The sequence below is a fragment of the Pelophylax lessonae genome (genome assembly GCF_965119305.1).
Source record: "Pelophylax lessonae genome assembly, chromosome: 1".
Taxonomy (NCBI): domain Eukaryota; kingdom Metazoa; phylum Chordata; class Amphibia; order Anura; family Ranidae; genus Pelophylax; species Pelophylax lessonae.
In genome coordinates this window covers 321,406,142-321,428,275 of record NC_138768.1, presented here as the reverse complement: position 1 = coordinate 321,428,275, position 22,134 = coordinate 321,406,142, and the positions used below count along the sequence as shown (strand labels likewise).

General features: G+C 41.9%; 1 protein-coding gene across 1 annotated transcript in view; it reads right to left on the bottom strand.

Moving 5' to 3' along the window:
- The window catches only part of LPCAT4 (lysophosphatidylcholine acyltransferase 4), a 63,935-nt gene that overhangs the window by 5,633 nt on the left and 36,168 nt on the right, over nucleotides 1-22,134 (bottom strand). The window contains exons 2-11 of the mRNA XM_082259861.1: nucleotides 20,898-21,040; nucleotides 20,539-20,756; nucleotides 13,686-13,798; nucleotides 11,844-11,904; nucleotides 11,691-11,749; nucleotides 9,819-9,853; nucleotides 6,835-6,889; nucleotides 6,621-6,703; nucleotides 5,036-5,161; nucleotides 3,264-3,405 (exon numbers count right to left, since the gene is read on the bottom strand). Of these exons, the coding sequence (XP_082115987.1) occupies nucleotides 3,264-3,405; nucleotides 5,036-5,161; nucleotides 6,621-6,703; nucleotides 6,835-6,889; nucleotides 9,819-9,853; nucleotides 11,691-11,749; nucleotides 11,844-11,904; nucleotides 13,686-13,798; nucleotides 20,539-20,756; nucleotides 20,898-21,040 (1,035 nt within the window). The remainder of the gene's footprint in view (nucleotides 1-3,263; nucleotides 3,406-5,035; nucleotides 5,162-6,620; nucleotides 6,704-6,834; nucleotides 6,890-9,818; nucleotides 9,854-11,690; nucleotides 11,750-11,843; nucleotides 11,905-13,685; nucleotides 13,799-20,538; nucleotides 20,757-20,897; nucleotides 21,041-22,134) is intronic.

The window sequence follows — 22,134 nt, the reverse complement described above, 5'->3', positions numbered from 1 at the left end:
CACTGCTACCAGCAGTCAGCGCAAGTCATCACCCAGACTCCCTAAGGGGAGAAGTAGGAAAGAGCTTACAGACAAAAAGGTTTAAGTAGTTTGCCCCAAAAAGGCAAAAAGGAGGGCCAAGATCCTGGAAAAAGTAAGGAAACCCCCCCTGTCATCAGCTCAAAGTAAGGGTCAGGTGGGCCAGCCATATCCAGAAGAGAATGCTGCTGGCCCACAGGCCATCCAGCAAGAAAACAAGCAACTATTTTGCTGTTTCCTAGGACAGCAGCAGGTACACTTACAGAAGCTTAGGGGACAGGTATAACAACTGTTGAGGAGTCTGAACTTTGAAACCCAAAACCCGAGTCCATAATGTGCCTATCTACGAAACAGCAAACAAATTTTCCATCACACATGTTCCTGTAGTAGGCTGAAAAGTGGGTGGGTGCTGCAGCAACTACCAGCTAAAAACATGCAAGATCCCAGATGAACTTACATATTTCCAGGACACCAGGGTTCTTCAAATAATGTTCAAATGTTCTAATCAAGGTGAAAGAGTGAAACGTTTTGGGGTCAGACAAAACCCCTTTGTCAGGCAATTGACACTTTGAAGACCCCTGGCATGCTGGCAATATGAATGTTTAACTACAAAACAGGGCACAACAGGAAAAGACTCACTGGCTCCAGGTCTTAGTTTGGGCTTCTTCTCCTTCCTCAAAATTCCCGATATTGAAGTGGTGCGGAGTTCCCCCACACTGTGCTTCCCAGAATTACATCATCGCAGTCGGCCAGAAGCAATGCGCCACACTACCAAACCGAGGCCTGGGCCACACATTGCCTTCTAGATCACTAGCCTTGGTCTCTGACACCACCACCATGAGACACAGAGTAGCACTCACAATTAGCCTGGGAAAATTAGGACAGGGCATGAACCCCCTGGATGCAGCAGGAAGTCCATGGAACCAGAGGCCCTTGAGCATCAGAAGGGGAGGCCACTGACCTAGCAGTTATATGAGCGGATGAAAACAAAATGTTCTGCTGCTCCTGGACAGCATTAAACACAATCTAAACTGGGAGATTGGGGGGGGGGGGGGGCTGTACGGAAGTGTTTTTTCACTGTTCAGCTTGTGCTTCCCGTAGAGAGAGGAACCCATCCTCTCTCAGGTTGCTGCCCTGGAAAATGATTAGGGAAACTACTCTTGCTCCAGTGACAAGTCAAAATTGTGTATTTTGTCTCCCTTTTAGTCCCAGGGGGAGTGAACATCAGAGAGGACAACTCTACCTAGTTGGGTCACAAAATCAATACAAATCTGACAAGGGATCTAATCCTTCCCAACTTCACCAAACACTAAAATAAAAGCTTGAATTTAAATACTTTTGAAGTTTTTCTCTAACAGGCTACAGCTAAAAAATTTGGTTTTACTGTAGCCAATACCAGCCTTGTAATCACAAAGTGTGGCAATGCATAGTAAGCACTAGAGCTTCACAATTCTGGATAAAATGAGAATCACAATTTATTTGCTTAGAATAAAGATCACGATTCTCAACGTAACATCATCTTTCACATTTTACAAAAAAATGGGTAAAGTGTATTTTTCCCCCAAAAAATTGTGTTTGAAAGACCGCTGCGCAAATACAGTGTGACATAAAATACTGCAACGATCCCCATTTTATTCTCTAGGGTCTCTGCTAAAAAATATATGTATATATAATATTTGGTTAATTTTCTAGTAAAGAATACTGATTTTAACTTGTAAGCAACAAGTTTTAGAAAAAGGCTCAGTCTTTAACCACTTCTAGACTGGAAGGTTTTCCCCCTTGATTTAATGACCAGGCCATTTTTTGTGATTCGGCAGTGCGTTACTTTAACTGACAATTGCGCGGTCATGCGACGCTGTACCCAAATTAAATTGATGTCCTTTTTTTAACACAAATAGCACTTTCTTTTGGTGGTATTTAATCACCTTCTGCTATATATTTTTGGTAAAAAAAACCCCAATAAGCGTATATTGATTGGTTTGAGCAAAAGTTATACAAACTAAGGGAAAGATTTATGTCATTTTTATTTTTTTTTACTAGTAATGGCGGCGATCAGCGATTTTTAGAGGGACTGCAATATTGCGTTGGACAGATGAGACACCTGACATTTTTGCCACTTTTGGGGGGGGGGGGGGACCAGTGACATTACTACAGTAATCAGTGCTAAAAATATGCACTGTTACTGTACTGACACTGGCAGGGAAGGGGTTAACATCAAGGCGATCAAAGGGTTAAATGTGTCCCTAGGGGTTGCTTTCTAACTGTGTGGGGGATGGACTTATGGAATGAACACAGGGACCCGTGTTCTTAAATAGGAGGGACACAGGAGCCCTGTGTTCATTGCTGACAGAACGACGATCGTGGGTGCCTGGCAGCAATCGCGGCCATTGGACCCGCAGATCAGCTTCCACTGTTGCAAATGGGCGTGCGTGCCCCCACTCGCGGTCCCGCGAAGCGACGTATAGTTATGTCGTTTCGCGTGAGAGAGCCGACCTGCCGCAGTAGATGTACTGCTGGCAGTCAGCAAGTAGTTAAGAGGTTAAACTGACCTCTTTTACAGATGGGAATTCATTCTTTTGATCTAAAAGAACAAAATGATACATTGTAAAACATTGTGTTTATAGTTATCTCGCAGCCTTAACAATGTTGATAAACATTTGCTGGAGGCTCTTTTTTTTCCAACAGCTGTGAGTGAGCAGAGAACAGCTCTGTATGAATCGAGGAAATGCCGTCTTAGGATCGTGGCGGGGGGGGTTAATCGAGATCGCAATTTTTTAACATTAATCGTGCAGCTCTAGTAAGCACATAGATTATTCTATGGCTTTTCATTAGTAGCTGTGTTAGTGCACTTGGGTTAATGAATTAAAAAAAAAAAAAATATGCTGGAGGCTTTGATTGCTAACATCTCATTCTGTTAATGCTAGTTGCTTGGCTGTTATGTTGACACTCTGACCTCACAAATAAAAACTTTTGACTTTACTGTAACTTTCCTGATATGCATACAGTATTTGTTCTTGGTCGGTGACCATGAAAAGTACTAAAGCCAGAGGTTCAGCCAAGTAACAAGCCATTTTCAGAAGGAGGTCAATAATAGTAGCCTGCATATTTCTTGTATAAGGTTTACTTAGTCTGAATGACTTAATGATACCTAATATATATATATATATATATATATATATATATATATATATATATATATATAGTTTATCACACTGCAATACTAAACCTTTTACCAAGCACCTCACCTTTGGAAAGTAACTGAAAACTCTGGAAATGACATCAGTCTGGGTGAGCCCCAGCTTCTCCGCCAGTTCTTCTAGTCCTACACGAGAACATACCCCCTCCAGACAGAGATCAATCAACCCCTGGACACTGTCAAATGAGAACCTTTGAAGGACAAGGGAAATGTCATTATTGTGTTCACTCTTGACATCACCATAATACAATACTTATATCATTCATAGATCATTCATCCGTATGAGAAACCTTATAAATGCGTAAGGGTTTCTGCAGCAACCATTTAAGCTGGGTTCGAACTGTTTTTAGAAGAGGGTTTTTCCGCATCCAATTCGCATGTCAGGAGATTGTGACCGGCTCTCTATTTTACTCGGCAGCCAACGGCGCCAGTTTAAAAAAATCCAAAGTATTCAAAAACGCTGATCTTGGCGTTTTGAATACTATGAAGTGCAGAGCAGTAGTTTGGTAGCTTGGTGAATAACTGGTGCTGAATTGTGGGGAGATGAGTGGAATTTATGCTCTCATAAGGGAAAGCACCAAGTATGTCTTAGGGCTCTGGGGGACTACAGTATAGGTAAGTGGAGGAATCGTATTTAGGGTACCTTCTACAACTATTGCAGCTTAAAACAAATGCTATTTTTTACCAATCCAAATCAGTAGCATCTAACTTTTTTAAAACACTGTATGTAGGTTTCTGCTTCAAAACTATTTTGTAGCCAGTGCATCTATTAATATTCTCCAGCATACATCCAGTCTAATACAAGTTTAATCTGTCAATATCTTAACCACTTCTGGACCGGAAGGATTTACCCCCTTAATGACCAGGCCATTTCTTGCGATACGGCACTGCGTTATTTTAACTAAAAATTGCGCGGTCGTGCGACGCTGTACCCTAAAAAATGTATGTCCTTTTTGACCCACAAATAGAGCTTTCTTCTGGTGGTATTTGATCACCTCTGCGATTTTTATTTTTTGCGCTATAAAGAAAAAAAGAGCGACAATTCTGAAAAAAAAAAATATTTTTTATTTTATGCTATACAAAACATTCCCAAAAAAAAAAAAAAAAAATAGAAATTAAAAAATAAAATGTTTTCATCATTTTAAGCCAATTTGTATTCTTCTACATATTATTTGTAAAAAAAATCCCTAGAAGTGTATATTGATTGGTTTGCACAAGAATTATCGGGTCTACAAACTAGGGAAAAGATTTATGTCATTTCTATTTATATTTTAACTAGTAATGGCGGCGATCAGTGATTTTTAGTGGGACTGCGACATTGCAGCAGACAGATTGGACACCTAACGGACATTTTTGCCAGTTTTGGGGGGGGGGGGGGGACCAGTGACATGACCACAGTACCCAGTGCTAAAAATATGCACTGTTACTGTACTGACACTGGCAGGGAAGGGGTTAACACCAGGGGCAATCAAAGGGTTAAATGTGTCCCTAGGGGGTGCTTTCTAACTGTGTGGGGGATGGGCTTGCTGACAACACAGAGACCTGTGTTCCTAAATAAGAGGAACACAGGATCCCCAGGTTCATAACTGACAGAACAGCGGTCTGCCGTGTTTACAATGGCAGACCGCCGTTCTTCTGTCTTCACAGGGAGCGATCGCGGCCGCTGGACCTGTTGACTAGCTTGCCCTGTGGTGAATGGGCGCGTGCCCCCCCTAGCCGTCCCCGCGAAGCGACGTACAGGTAAAACTACGGTGGCTGGTCAGCAATCGGTTAAGCAATGTGTTATCTGGTAACAGACTTTTCAGTACAGACATGACTCACCCAGCCTTCCGCAGGATTTTTCCCAGTTCCCAAAATTTAGGGTCCAATGGCACTTTTAGGTGTCCTAGAGGTGTTACTGGTGTATCTCCCATCAACTCATATTCTGTTGCTGGTTTGCCAAGAGCTCTGAAATTAAAATCACATAAATTGTTTCATCATGCATCAAATACAGATGGTAAACCAGAATGGCAATTATAATGATGAGATGGTTCTATTGGTTATAAAGGTACTGGTAAATTATACTATATGACAGATGTACCCATAGCCATCTAATTTTCACTCTGTTTTAATTCAAACTTTTTTCTTTGTAAGCTCAGTAAAGAACAGTCTTGTAAGCTCAGTAAAGAACGGCCTTGTAAGCTCAGTAAAGAACGGCTTTATCATGCAACGGACAATGGGGAGTTTTTTTCTGCTTGTGAACACCAACACCATGGCCATACTCTCACCAATTATCACTAGCAATGATAGGATGGATGTGGTGCAATGCTAACAAAAATTATGCAGCGTATGTACAAGTGCATCTCAAAAAATAAAATAACATCAAAAACTTAATTTCAGTGGTTCAACTCAAAAAGTGAAACTTATATTATATAGGAATCATTACTCATGGAGTAATATATTTCAGGCATTTTTTTTTTTTTTTTGAGGATTATGGCTTACAGCTAGTGAAAACCCCAAATTCATCTCAGAAAATTAGAATATTGTAAAAAAAGTTCAATATTGTAGTCTATCTAGACAGCTAATTAACCCAACACACCTGTAAGGGTTTCCTGAGCCTTTAAATGGTCTCTCAGTGTGGTTCAGGAGGTTACACAATCATGGGGAAGACTGCTGACTTGACAGTTGTCCAAAAGACAGTCATTGACACCCTCCACAAGGAGGCTAAGTCACAAAAGGTCTTTGATTTTCATGATTTCATTTTCTAGCAGGATTTGGCACCTGCCCACACTACCAAAAGTATCTGTACCTGGTTTAATGATCATGGTATCCCTGTGCTTGATTGGCCAGCAAACTCGCCTGACCTAAACCCCATAGAGAATTTGTGGGGTTTTGTCAAGAGGAAGATGAGAGACACCAGACCCAACAACGCAGACGAGCTGAAGGCCAATATAAAAGCAACCTGGGCTTCCATAACACCTCAGCAGCGCCACAGCCCGATCACCTCCATGCCACACCACATTGATGCAGTAATTCATGCAAAATGAGCCCTGACCAAGCATTGAGTGCATACTATACTGTACATGGACATACTTTTTTTTAATAATGAAATGTTGGCTTATTGAAAACATTTTTTTTATTGGTCTTATGTAATATTATATTTTTCGGAGATACTGAATTTTGGGTTTTCACTAGCTGTATGCCATAATTATTAAAATGAAAAAATAAATGCTAGAAATATATCATTCTGTGTCAAACACATGTATATAAAATATACAGATTTTACTTTTTGAATGGGAATAAAATATTAACTTTTTGTTATTATTCTCATTTTTTGAGATGCACCTGTATATTGTTACTTTTATCCCAAGTCAAGTCCCCCAGGTTCACATTTTTTATTCACCACAGCCTTTCACTTCAAACTCACTTTGCCATAAACTTCTGCATGTTGCTGGCATATAATGCAGGATCTGATTTTTCTTCAGGACTTGGATTGTAAACTGGCAAGAACTAAAATAAAAAAATAAAAAATAATAAAAAAAAAATGGATTGGAGCACCTACATCTGTGGATAGAATCAGCTTAGAGAAAGCCAAAATAAGCAGCTGTACACTAATAGCCACAAAACAATATATTTCTTACCTCGATCTCCAAGTTAATGTAAAACTGGGACATTGTAAGCCAGAGGACCTTTAACCTGCAGAAAGAAGATGTATGGATAAATAAAAGGGAATAAAAAGAAACAAATAACAGATTTGTTAGGCTGGCTAGCTGGCTCTGATATGTCAAACATGTTCAAAGTTGACTAATAAATCATCATACTTTGATAAGACTTAGAGGAGTACGTAACAATCCCAAGACTACTGTTGCATAAGCACTAGTACTTCTAATTTATTGTCAATATTAATTTTATGCCTCACTAGTTATTCAATTGTTAGCGAAAACTTACCTGTGACGAATCTTTAAAATTAAAACTTGCCTTCCCCAATGGCATCACTCCCTCGCTACCCAAACCAGTGAGCGATTGCTCCATTGTGGCAAAGGAGCAACTTCTATTAGGCTACGTTCACATGTTGGCGTATCGGATCGCGGGCAGAATCACCGGAAATCATTGCAAATCGCAGGACGCCTGTGCGTTGCCGTTGATTTGCAATGGCACCCCAAGCGCTGTGCGATGTTGCAACGATTTCCACCTGCCGAATCGCGGTAACATCGCGCAAACAAAATTGCGGGACGCATGGCGCCCCGAAGAAGCTCTTGTACCTTTTTTGGGCGTCATGCGACCCATGATGTTACCGCGATTCGGCAGGCGGAAATCGCGGCAACATCGCACAGCATTTGGGGTGCCATTGCAAATCAACGGCAACGCACAGGCGTCCCGCGATTTGCAATGATTTCCGGATCGTGGGCAGAATCGCAGGGATTCTGCCTGTGATCCGCTACGCCAATATGAACGTAGCCTTAGAGAAAGGGCAGGTACATTACAGGTATTCTGCAACACGTGAATCCCCAGGGGAAAAACTACCAGTGTGACATGGCCCATTAGGGATAAGCAGATCAAATCATCCACCATTTTTTGTCTCCATGCCATTCCAAAAGGCAGGAGTTTTGCTGTGAAATAAATCTGTTGACTTGACATTGCATCTAGGCGAGGGTCTCCTTCTCAGTATCAAATGTGAACACTCCCAGAAAAAGGTCTTTTTGATTGAACTCATGTAGACAGGCTATAAAGAGGGTATAAAGCGATGCTAAAAATCTTTCAGATTTTGTCATATGACTTTAAGACAAATTCCAATTTCTTAAAAGGGTAAGGGACTATTGACTTAATTCGGCCAATTGTCCACAGTAGCAGCTGAGCAAGATAGCCAATGGGGGACTATGGTGTCTGTGTGCAATAAGAGCAGCTTAGTTAGCAAACAAATTTAGGAGTCGAAAAAGAGGGTAAAATGCTAAGGTGGGGTCTAGAAAATTGTTTAAAAAAAAAAAAAAAAAAAAGTCTGACTCTGTACTTTTAGGGTCAGTTCACACCACAGAAATGTAGTCCAGATGAGTTCTGAATGAGTTTCTGCATGCGCGTTTTTGATACATTCCAGTGAGGTTTTTTTTTGTGCATTTTCAATGCGTTCCTTTCCTTTTTTTCCCATTCTGTTTTTCCCCCAAAATTCCCTGGGATTTTCTTGCAAGTTCCGGTCTGTTTTTCGTGCACTCAGGTGCATTTCCTTGCAAAAAAATGCAGCATGCTCTACTTTTGTTGACTGTACTGGAATGTAATACAATGGTGTGAACTTTGCCACTGAAATCCATGTAACCTTTTGTCCATTCATTTTTGATGCAGAAAAAAAAACAAAAACACACTGGACTGCATGTGGCATGAACTAGCCCCTAAAGCATACTGGACTGAAATTATAAAAGCCTACTTGGTGTTAGGTATGCTCTGAGAGGGATACAGGTTTAGCTAGGTCTTTCCTCTTTCCATAGCAAGGACTTTTTCAGCCCCTGCTCCAGGTCACCCATATCTAAACTGGGAATATCTTTCTACAGTATTTAAATATATCATTGTTTTTTTAAACTCCGGCTGCTACAGACAGAACAGACCATTCATGCCCGTATATTTCCTTTGTAGTCAGTCATTTCAGCCGTAAAGTAATTGAGTTAAATTATAAAGAAAGCTTGTCCAGTAGAGGAAATCAGGTGATCTTTCAAATATTTCACTTTGTGAACCTGGGAGTAAAGGACTTCTTTCATCACAATACTGTATCAAGTCTTTAACTGGGTATTGCGGTCTCTAAATCTGTTGAATATATCACTCAAAAAACATAATTTGGAAAAAAAATGTATTTCTTTTTCAGTTTTTTTTTTTTTTAGGTTTCACGCAAAACGAATTATAAAAACTGTGTTAAAAAAAACACACTCAAAAACTACCACAATTTTGATTACTTTTGATCAGCTTGATACCGGAATAAAAATAAAACTTGTGGATGGAAGATTGCTGTGAACTACTCAATTCCATTCAATCAGTTTTCATTCAAATGAAGACTGAAGTTCTGAAATTGCCAATTATTTGGTCAGCAATGAAGTGGGCTGGTAAATGCCTGTCAGGTTAGTCTGAGAGAACTCTGAGTTACTATTGGTCTGTTTGTGTCATTAGAGGCACACACTGTGAGCATACGTTGGGCAATGACTACGTAAACAGCTTTCTTAAAAAAAAAAAAATAATTATATTTATATATATATATATATATATATATATATATATATATATATATATATATATATATATATATATATATATATATATATATATATACACACACACATACACACACACACACACACATATATATATACATACACATACACAGTATATAAATATATTGCCCTCATATCTTACTTTACCATATATATTGTATTATATCCCAACAAATCAAAGCTTTAACTGGTTAAAAACATTTATAATCCATCCATATATCATCAAATTCATATAATAACAATATCCTCTAGGTGTGGAGACAACAGCAACAAAACTGCTCGCTTCTGGAATGTGAAATGATCAGTGATGAGGCAAGTAATAAATATAGAGTGTAATACAATCACTGAAAAGCAGTGGGAAAAAATTGTTTACTTACACGCCATTTCCTTTCCATGTCCAAATTGTTGCAGGCTGCGTATTGACAAGAAAATCAATTATTTAAAATAATTAAAACAAAATGAAAATGAGAAGAAGCAAAGAGGCTGTCATTTGGTTTTGTAAGGTTGTCACAATGCAGCCGGGAGGTAGGGGGTGGGCAGAGAGTTCTGGTGGAGACCTCTAACAAGTCGAGTCACCAAGAAACATAAGAAGCCACCGTGAGTTTCAGTTTATCAACAACCACACAATAATAAAATATCATTTTAGAGTACAGTTGGTCTTTAACAGTCTGATAAATTGCCCTGGATTTTCTGGCAAAGCACGCCTTTAGGCGCAAACTGGGCTAAACTACCGCCACCAGATATAACTGGCCAACACATAAGGGGTATTCCACTTATAGCTAACCAAAACTATTTCTACAGCTGACCAAAACTTGTCCTACTGCTATAGATGGATGTTAAAAGTGAAGAGTGGACTTCAAACAGAGCCTTAAGCCCCATTCACACGATCAGATTATCAAACGATCTGTCGTCTGTTTTTTTTGTGGCATGCTAGTCTGATGTGGAAAGTGAAGAGGTTACGAATTTTCCCATACGACAGAATTCTATTTTAGAAGTGATGTCATGTGTTGGATTGCTTTGTATGTGTTCTTTCGTCTCTGAGCATGCCTAGTCTTGCTCTTAAGATTTTTTTCAGTCGAAATCTGTACTAATGAGACGAAAATCGGACATTGTATTACGGACAACAAAAATTTTATAGCCTGCACATCAGGATTTTGTCACCCGAAAAGTCGGAGTTGCTGTCGAAAGCACCATACTAACAATCCGAAAATCGTCAGATCGGTCGTCAGGCGAATTTTCCCTACAGATTCCCTTATCGTGTGTACGGGCCTTTACTTTCAGCCCAATGTAGTTTCATCCCTATGAAGCACATCAACAGATCTTTTTCCAATGAAGTCTAGAGAGCAATTACCAAAATCTGAAGGCAACAAGGTTAGCAGCAAAAGGACCAGATCACTGGAATGATTTCGTGGAGCTGGACTGCCACATAAACACTGCAGTGGTAATTATATTTTATACCAAACCTATATACTCCATGCCAAATTTTCTTAACAGGAACAAGAATACTACTTTTACAATTTTAAAAAGAATTTAAAATGAGGTCACTCCAAGGATTCACAAAGAGTGTATAATATATAGAACATGCACACGCACTATAAAAATGATTTCAGATATTCCCAACAGCAAGGTTGACAGAATCAGTATATCCCCCCACTGTTTGTGAGGCTTAGGACTTGAACATAAATTTGAATCCATATTTATAATACTAAGCTTTTATGGTACAAATTTGGCTGTATGGCTGTCTCTCTCGTGTTTGCTTAGTATTTCCCATTAGAGACCTAAAACCGAGACGGTTCCAAGGATAGTCTGCAAGTGTACGGTACATGAAGCCATATGAGGTCTGGCAGGCACTGCTTATTAACTGTCTGATGCTGAAATGCAAATATTTTTTCCTAACTAAAGGGTTCTGTTATTTGACTCAGCTGTATGCTGGAGACAACATGTGTTATCCGTCATGACTTCATCGATCTGGATATTTATTCTGGGTCAGAGAATCAAAAACAACCAAAACCAGAGGATCAACAAGACAACCAGGCAATTGTCATTTAGGTCAACAAGGTCAGTAACAGCAACCCACAAATTTATAAAAACAACTATATTCTTTAAAGACCGATTACATTTTTTGCATAAGCCTTATACAACTGCTTTTTTTCCACATAGCACATATTGTATTTTTTTTTTTTTTGTAGATACCTAAAATAATTAACACTTGAAAATAGGAAAAACCTAACCCAAGCAATGTTACTCACTAGTTTGTTAGGATATCGCATTAGCACTGGCTGAACAGGCACTCCTGCCACAAAGGCACCTGAAGAACAACACAGGAGTAACTATAGTAAATACATAGTACGTACAGGAGAAATATTCTCATTGGGCAATGGTACGGTTAGCCCTCTTTTTACCTGGCTTAAATTTCAGTAACACTTGTCCATTACCATTTGTTCCCTCTGGGAAAAACAAAACCTAAAAAAAAATTTAAAACATGAAGGAACGGTTAAAGTGCCCATAACTTTAAATTACAAGCTGAGTTATGTAAAAGTTTATAAGCAAATATACATGTATTAAATCCTCAGAAACTACCGGTAATTTAAAATATCATCTGTTTTTTCACTGGATGGATCATTGGCTTGCATGATCTATATGGTTTTTCAATTTCCTTATACACGAACTGGCCAGTTATTATGATAACTTTCATCAGTGATTTCCATTAACAGCTCAGTACCTTGATTGCATGAATACATCTAATTGGTTTCTAATGACCCATACACTTGACCATTGCTGATCAGATTGGATGTTAGCTCTGTGAATTTAGCTGAAAGTAAAGCACTTTAGTTCACTGTTGCTTCCATATCACATCCAACCTAACCAGCGCAGCATGGTATCATCAGGTCTATGAAATGTCTATTGTTCAGTTTGCTTCTGTCATTTAACCTGCTACACCATTTGGTTTATTTTAGTGAGACCCTGTTCACACTGGGGCGACCCGACTTTGCCGGGCGACCTGTGAAGTCGCGGTGCGCAGCTCGCACCGCGACCTCGGAGCGGCCGGCACGGACTTCATATCATTGAAGTCAATGCTGGTCGCTCCAGGTCGCCCCAAAGAAGCTCCGGACCCTTTTTCTAAGTCGGAGCGACTTGTGTCGCTCCTATTAGAACGGGTCCTGTGCTGCTCTATAGCAGGCGACCCACGGCGACTTGTCAGGCGACCAGGTCGCCCCAGTGTGAACGGGGTCTGTATGTATGTCCTTGTTGTGACCTATTGCCGATAGATGCGTTACATTTTGTATATATTTTTTCAATAAAGATATTCATTTTTTAGCCTATACGGCTTGGGTTTCCTTCCCAATCTTTTTCTAGCTTTCTTGCTACCATTCCTTTTGTTACAAGTTACAGTAAGAGCAGTATTTTATGCTAAAGTGGACATTCTATACATAAAAAATATTGACAATGATTACTTTTATAGGTTAACTGCACTCCCCACCCCCAGAGTGCAGAACATCTTGTAAAATACTTCCCTTCCTCTCTGCTCTCAAAATCGTTACTGTGAGGTCCTATCTGGCACTAAAAAGCCTTTGCCAAAAAATTGACTAGTCCACAGCAGCCACTTTTATTGCTGTAGATGAGCCATGGTGGCCTCTAACAAACCAGTGGAGAATGGCTCTTCCACAAGAATGAATAAGGGCATAGTGCCTGTGCACAATAGAAAGGGTTTCCTCTTGGGATGTATAATTTGCAAAGGCTGTGCTGTGAAGGTCTCAGGAGTGGGAGGAAGGCAATTATTTTACCAGGCTGACTGTGCTCAGGAGGCATCACTTTACTAAAGCTGTCTTTTGAAGCCTTTTTGATTTGAAAATCAAGCAGCATACACAGAGCAGTCAGTGAACTGCAACTTTATACACCTGCAGAAGCTGGCTATATATGGATAGAAATTCAAAATTCGATCCGTGTGTAGCCTCTCTACTCACCAGAAGCTGGTCGTTCAACAGCCTTCTGTTGAATGGTCATGCTTGATAATCAGCATTCGATAACCCCATACAGCCAATCAGCTGCAGTGCTGATCAGTGTATTCTGATGGGGGGTCCCATTGTCAAAATAAAAAGACACAGCAGAGAGAATTTTCTCCCTCCCTTGCCAACTTAAAGAAAGACAGAACATGGTTCTATAAAACTTGAATTGAACTGTAAATAGGTTTTTAATGGATAAACAATAGGATCATCTCTATGAGAGAGGAATTCGCACTCCACCTGTGGCCACTCCCCACGGGAGGTTGCTCGTCTCTTCACTTCCTCCACCACTTTTTTCCGTGATGCTGGATCATGTCGGGACACCATAATGGATTGATTGAATCGAAGTAGAGCTATGGAAAAGATCACAAAACTGTAGCAAACTCAGTTATACATAACAGTTCAAGGCCCCAAATCATATATCTTAAAATGCCTATAGAAAATGTAGGGGTCATGAACTCTGCTGCATACATTTATAGCTGTTTTAGTCTACATTTTCATTCTCGTGTCCAAATGTATGCATGTCATTTTTATTTTAGATTCACTGCAGCATAAGGCCTCATTCATATGGGCGTTTGTGGCCTGTACAGCATTATAGAGTCCTTTGATTAAGTAGCTGGAGCTGCATGCAGGCAGCCTATGTTACTCTATGGAGATGAAGAGGCTGTACAGACACAACCACACTTCCTAATTTGACAGCTGTGAAGGTGCGGCAGAGTGGATCCGGACAGAGTTGTGAAGCCGCCCCTGCGCGCCTGTCAAATTAGGATGTGCAGCTGTGTCCGTAAAGCTGCTATGTGCCCATAGAGCAGTGATGGCGAACCTATGGCACGCGTGCCACAGCTGGCACGCAGAGCCCTCTCTGTGGGCACGCGAGCAGTCTGGTGATCGCAGGTAGAGGGAGATCCATGAAGAGTCCAGGTATGTGGGGGCAGGAGCGCGGCAGCAAATAGCGGCGAGGCGTGGGAATCTATCTGCACAAGGCGCGTGAGTGGGCGGTCCCGCAGCCTTCGCGGGGTAGGTGAAGAGATAGGCCGGAGAGCCAGAGGAGGGAGAAAAAAAGCATCACTACCTCCTTGACCCCCGAAGAGGCAAGCAGCAGGCGCAGCATCCCAGGGCCGCCCAGAGCCTGAACTCCTCAAACCTCCTCTCTGCTAAAACACCAACAGTAAGACCAGGAGAACAGGCTGACTGGGAGGCCTGGAAGACGAGGACGGGTGGGAGGCACAGGCTACAAGGGAGCCTGCTAGAAGGAACAGAGCAGAGAGCACACAGAGACTGACATGGAAGGTACCAGACATGATTATACACAGACCTGCCTGCAGACAGAGACTGGGGGGGAGAGCAGCTACTGCAAATAGGGACAGAGCCAAGAGTCTCTCTCTCTCCCTCTCTCATCTCCCTCCTCACTCTCCTCTCTCTCTCAGCCCCTCCTGTATCTCTGAGCACCCCCCCCCCCCCCATCTCTCCCAGCCCCATTCTCTCTCTCTCTCTCTCTCAACGCACCATCTCTCAGTCCCCTTCTCTCTTACATGCCTCCCTCTCAGTTCCCCCTCTCTTTCTTACAACCCTCTCTCTCTCTCAGTCCCCCCTCTCTCTCAAAACCCCTGAAAAGTCTGAGCAGTGCTGGGTGTCACTGCTCACCCTGGGTATTTCAAAGTGCACAGGTGAGAGGGGAGCGAGCGCTGCACCTGCCGGGGAAGGCAGGACCTCCTAGAGGGGCCATTACTGTAGCAAGCAATGTGTAATCTCCTCCCAGAGATCAGACATATGGTGGGATGAGGAGTTCTGTCCCCCCCCCCCTCCTCCTGGATGCAGTCACATGACCTCGGGCACGTTGCTCTTGCACATGTTGCAGTTTGGGCACTCTGGCTCAAAAAGGTTCACCATCACTGCCATAGAGTAACATAGGCCACCTGCACAAAGCTCCAGGCTTCATAAACAAATGGCTTATTCATGCTGTGTGGGATCACAGCGCCTGGGTGAATGAGGCCTAATAGAGCACTAATAATAAAATACATTTTTACCATTAAAAGCTTGGCTTTTTTTTTGTATAGCATTATTTACGCACGTTTCATCCAAATATGCTGTGGGCCGATTATGAAAACCAGGGCGAAGCCCCAGGGCCAGGTAGCCAATGTGCACAACTAGCTGAACAAGGCAACTATTTGGGAGCATTTGTATTGCAGTTAGCATAAGCAAATACAGCCAGCTACTTAAAGCATATTACTTTACTAATTCGGGGCAAAGTGCCAAGACCCTCTAAATCCCACCTCCAGATCCCCTTATACTCACCTTCCCTGTACATCCTCACCACTCCATTTAGGTCTTTGTAAAGTGACTTGTACATAGGACTGAGCTCCTGTATGCTAGAATACAGTAATTTGTCAGCCTCCTATAAGAGTGTGTGGTCAGGATTAAAGAAAAGAGAAATATATGAATTCTAAAATCCTCACCCACTAGAGCAGTGATGGCGAACCTTGACACCCCAGATGTTTTGGAACTACATTTCCCATGATGATCAACTACACTCCTGAGTGCATGAGCATCATGGGATATATAGTTCCAAAACATCTGGGATGCCAAGTTTTGCCATCACTGCACTAAAGGATGTTACCCAACACTTAATCAAATATTTTTGGAATCCATGAACTGGATAAATCCAGTAAGGGTACGAATGGCAGAAAATGCTCCAGCAGGATGGTAAAAACTTATTGCCAAGTACATTACCTGTAGGGTTACCTAATCTTGGCCAGGGTCACAGATGGTGTGATGGTAGGGTCTGTAGCCACAACCAGTGCTTAATCAGTGTGCAGCTTCGCTGGTGGAAAACAAAACATCAGACTGGCCGAGGAGCAGTAGTAGACATTAGGTGGGACGGAGTCAGGTCAAGGGTCAATGCCAGAAAGACAGACCACCAAAGTACGGTACAGAGAGGTGAGGCCAGGAAAAAGGCAGAGACTGAGGTGGTGATGGTTAGAGTAGGGTCCGTTAATGATCACCAAGTTTAATCAGGATGTCCCTTCTGCATGTTCCACTAGAAGTTTACATGAAAAGCCACAGGGTTGTAATGTCTTAGGCCTGCTAGAGTTTTCAGAAACAAAACAAAGCTTTCTCCTATTTAAGTGGACACTGTTACACAATCAAGGTCAGTGCTTTTACCTGCGCTGCAAAATTTTCCATATTAGTAGGGAGTGGCTGGTTGTCACATAAGGATATCTAACCTAGATAAAGGATGTGTGCACACAGAGCAAGGGTGGAGGGGTATGCTCCTGGCCAATTTGGAAAAAGGCTCTCACTAGGTGTTTTCCTTTAGATTTACCAAAACCATATAATTTGGAGGTCAAAACTAAACACTTTCAATTCATATGCAACCAGGCAGGCCCTTTCACTACATAGTTGAAGGTAAATCTAAAGGAAATTGTGTAAGAAAACTATATAAATGTATGGCCAGCCTAACTGGCTCTTTACAAAGGGTGAAGACAAACTGCAGGGACTCTTTAGGACCACAATATCCAATTAGGATCCACTGCCTGCATGCCAACACAAGCTGGCTTGCCCAATTAAAGTATAACTAAAGGAAAAAACTGGATTTTTGACTTACCGTACAATCCTTGTCTCTTAAGTTCATTGACGGACGCAGTTCTCGCTGATCCATATCAGTAGGGTAATACTGCCCCCTACAGGAGTAGGACACTAGGCAGAAAAAAGTTCTGGCTACGCCTATGGGCAGTCCCGGAGGGTACACCCTCTCTCTTCCTGCATAGGATGTCAGTTTTGTATCAAAGCAGTATCAGAAAGTAACACCAACCCAATTAAAAATAGAGAAGCGGGTACTGCGTCCGTCAATGAACTTAAGAGAAAAGGATTTCACAGTAAGTCAAAAATCCTGTTTTCTCTATCGTTCATTGACGGACACAGTTCTCTGATCCATATCAGTAGGGACATCCCAAAGCAGTGCCATAAAATGAGGGGTGAGAACAACAGAAAAGAACAAGTCCCCAAGGCCAAATATAGCCGACCAGGCAACATAGGACTCATCAGAACAAAAGATTAGGCCCACCTGAAACAACCAGTAAACACCCTCAAGGAAGGTCAAAAGCCCTCCAAACAGCAGCCAGCTAAAAACCTTGTGGCTGAAAAGAGGCATCTGCTAATGCCTCAGAAAACCCCACCAAGGCCCCCCCCCCCGCACGATCGGTCATGCGCCGCAGAGGGCGCATTTGCCCAGCCCCCCCATGCGGCCTGCATACTAGGCTCCAGCCTCAGGTAGGCCCAAACCGTCCCCCATGTGGGAGGGGGGGTAGGGGGGGATCTCAACAGGACAGAGGGAAACCCAGGAGTGTGAGGGTCCGACCATCCCAGGGAGAGGGCCCGCGTCCACCCCAAAATCCACCAGGGAAGGGGGGGAATGTTTACTCACCATACCAGGAACACAGGCAGGCGCCATCTTTTGACAGGACTCCATGCCACCGGAGTAGGGGGGCTGTCGGCCAAATAGGAATGCTGCGACATAAGCCTAGACCCTGTCGTGTGCGTCCTGGCGAGACGTTTAACTCGCGGGGCCAGTCCCCGTCCAGTGGGACTTTGTTGTGGCTGACCAAACGCGCGGAGCTACGGTCTGCATGCGCTCGCTGGCCAGACTGGGGTGACCACAGTGGATATAGGGGTCCAGTTTCGCCCAGTCCGGCATAATTGCTTGAAGATCACACAGGAAAAAAAGTCCCAGAGAAGAAAAGGCTAGCTAAAAATATCTACATAAAAAAATACTTTATATGCCAGGACCAAAGATCCCAGCAAGGAACTAGGTCCTTACTCCTGACTAGTCAGATTAAAGTGGACATCCTTTGCAGGAAGAGAGAGGGTGGGACTGCCCAAAGGGGTAGCCAGAACTTTTTTTCTGCCTAGTGTCCTACTCCTGTAGGGGGCAGTATTACCCTACTGATATGGTTTAGAGAGGACTGTGTCCGTCAATGAACGATAGAGAAATATTTTTTTTAAGTTTTGGACTGAGTGGAAAAGGATTAGAACACCTGTCAGGATTCTGTTGCTGTCTGTGCCAGTTAGGAAGATTCACCCTCCTTATTATTCCCATTTACCATAATCACCCGCAAGTGAAACTAAATGGAAAAACCTAAATTCTTGGTTGTCTTCAAAACAGAAATAGTGGGGATAGCTTCCAAAGGAGAACTTTAGTTCTGGTGACAACCAGGGATTCCCTCACTTTAGAGGAGTTTTCTCTCATTTCCTGTTGTGGCTATGGGACAGGAAGAAGTGAAGGGAAATTTCCCCAATGGGACACAGATGGCAAAAATAAACCTTACAGGTTTAACCCTCCTTTACTCAATCCAAAATGAAAAAAAAAAAAAAAAATGTTGCCTTTAGTTCTACTTTAACTTAGTGTAAACATTTGCCAAAGCATGCAATTGTGCCACACAAGGAACATTCCCACATGCAGGTGCATGGCTGTCGAACCAATGCTGGCATTAGCTCTGCCCGCACTAATGAGAAAATGGTTATATCTAACCCAGCAGAATTTTTGTCCTAATCTCCTAAGAATCTGGCACAAAACAAAAAAAGATTTGACAAGAGTTAGGTTTAAAGTGAACCTCACCTAACCTAAAACATTTCAAAAGGCAATACCAGTGCCTAGTGGTGCCTGCAAAGTTTGGCGTTAGTCAATCCCTGTGTTTCTGTGGAGTCGTTTGGATTCTACTCCCAGTTTGAGCCCTCTGGGCAATTGCTGTTTATTTTCCTAGGAGGGCAAAAATGTATTGTTGACCATTTTAGACTGTTTAAAGCAGTAAATATTAAAAATAAAGAGGGCATGTTTAAAAGATAAGTTCACCTTTGTGAACATGTTCCAACCATTTTTAGGGTGGAACATGTAACAGGTTCCCACAATGCTGCAGCTGCTGCCCGATCCCTCCCACCTCCCTGTAACAGCAGTATGGGGAGAGGTTTCCGGTACTAGCTGTCACTTTTTGAAATTAGCGCGGCTGTGCAGGGCTCCGCCCATAAGGCCACGTCATTCATTTACACAGCTCTCTTTGAATGAACTACAAGCCCGACACCCTTTGCGACTGTCAGCTTGTAGTTCACAATGAACTACCACAGCGCTGTCAAGCACCGTGGTAGTTAATTTATTCTTCCTGGCTGGGTGGATCCACGTACACACACGCTACTGCGCATCCGGAGTTCGGCCATCTTTAGTGTGGGAAGCTGACCTGTTTATCATGTTTGAGCGTTTCTATATCATTATAAATGCAAGTGCAGGATTATCTGTTTTTTAATAAATTATACCAGTCCTCCGGTATTGCGCTATGTGGCGTTTACATCTTTTATATACCCACTGAATACGAATGAGGACCTGCAGTTCTACCTCCTGGAGTGTTTGTTTGTCTTCTGGGGCAATCGTGATGACATCTGAAACATAGAATCTGGAATAGAATTTGAGATCCAATTGAGCGAGTTTTGATCTCCCGAGTAAGGGTGATCACTGGCTTTCTAGTAAGCCTCCAATGTAAATTGAATGTTGGTGTTTCTCTTTTTGGAGTCTCTTTTCTCTGGACCTTATTTTGTCTCACTAGTTTAATATTTATATTTATTTGTTTTTGTATATGCAACATATATATGCACAGCGCCGCATGCTTGCCTGTATGGGATGTATGGGCACACTGACAGATCTGCAGGAGACCTGCATTGCACCAGCGATCTTCTGATCGCTGGTGCAATGCTTTACAGCATTTAACTGCAAAAATATTTGCATTTATTTTTTTTGTGATATTTATACATTAGGGCGTACGGCCATGTAGAATAAAATCTGCCTGTTATGGCTCTTGGGTGTTGCATCTAATTAGCCCATTAACATATATTGCAGAATATGTCATGCCTGGCTATTTATGAGCCACAACAAAAAGGATTTTATTCTAATGTACGGCCGTGTGAAAGAACTCTTTATTTGGTCCATGCAGAGCTTGATCCTCTTCTGTGTACACCCTGATTTTGTAAAACCAGAGCTGCCCAAACTAGTGCACAGATGTATAAGCAGAAAAGCAGGGAGATTTCCATAAGAGTTTATTAATTGGCTCACCTCCAATCACAGGGATGTTGAGGTTCTCCACTCGGGACACAACTGATGGGAGGTCACACACCACAGTAACAATGGGGTCAAAGAAGGTGGAGTGAGGGGCCACAACCAGCAGTGGGGCCTCAGAGCTGGAGGCGCGGCGGCCACGGATGGTGATCCAGTGGAAGCCACACATGAAGAACATAGTGCGGCTCAGTACGTAAATCAAGTGATGTAGAATGCTGTGTGCATAAGGGAAGAAGACACATGGAATGGGAAATGGAAATGGGAGAAATGGAAATAAATGAATGTGCTGTTCTGTATAACGATGACAAATACCTCTAAACATTATCATCACTTCTAAAGACTAGCTTTGGACTTACGTGCGCCTATGTCGTATTGACCGGCTCAGCTCTTCTTCTGTCATGCCAGTGACTCGAAGTGCAGCTATTGGCCACATTAGAAACAGAAAGATGGCAGCCAGTAGGAAACGCAAGGGGAATAGAATCGGACCCAGGACATAGAACTGTAAAAATACAAAAAGAAAAGGATATTGATATATGAGCAATAGCCATGTCATTAGGGAATGACTTACTAAAGGCAAAAAGACTGCACTTTGCAAGAGCAGTTGCACTCTTCATGGAGCTTAGCAAATGAGGGGAAGTTGCAAAGAATACCCAATATCATGCAAAGAAAACAAATAAACTGAATTTTTGCTTGCACATAAATGGATGATGGAAATAAGCAGAGCTTCCCCTCATTTATTAAGCTCTGGAGCAAATGCCCTTGCAAAGTGCAGTCTATTTGCCTTTAGCAAATCAACCCCATTGTCCTTTTATGTAGACCGGTTGATGTTTACATGATCTACTAATGTTACCCTTGATGATGCCACTAAGCAGTCCACTGACATCTTTCTTACCATAAGCATTTAAATTGTAAAGGGTAAACAGCAAGGGAAGAACTAAGGAAGCCAGACAGACTCAGTAACAGAGAACATTTCCTTTAGAAAATATATAAAACTATATAGGAGATTACAGGAGCATATCATGTCTCCATTAAAGCAAAAGGCCACGTGCCAATTGGTTCTCAAGGGGTCATGAGACCCAAGTATACATTATGCTTTAACAGCAGTAAGATCAATAATCCTCACATTACACAAGATTCTATTTGAAACAAGGATCATTTCCCCAGTGAGGTAATCTTTATATGCCTTACATAAATTGCAACAACACAAACTTGTTTAAAATAGGTTATGATATAACCCACTCCGCTTTACAATGACATTTTATATCTTGCAGTATTACTGGTCAAATATAAACATACAGACATTAGTGTTGTGTGTAACATGTCTGCAATATTTTATTGAATAATAAAAAAAATAAAAAATCGGATTTATCCATCTCCTTTGATGAAGTCTGCTTTTTCCTAAACCAGACACCCATTAAAAGACTGTTTAGTGACGTTAAAATGAATTGATGGGATAAATAATGATGAAGAGGAGGATGTGGCTTCCTACATAGGAAGTGCTGCTTATAGATCAATATAAACATCCTGTTAAATGGATTTCTGGGTCCAAAGCCAGAACATCATGAGACCTAGACACAAGATCAGTCAAGAGCT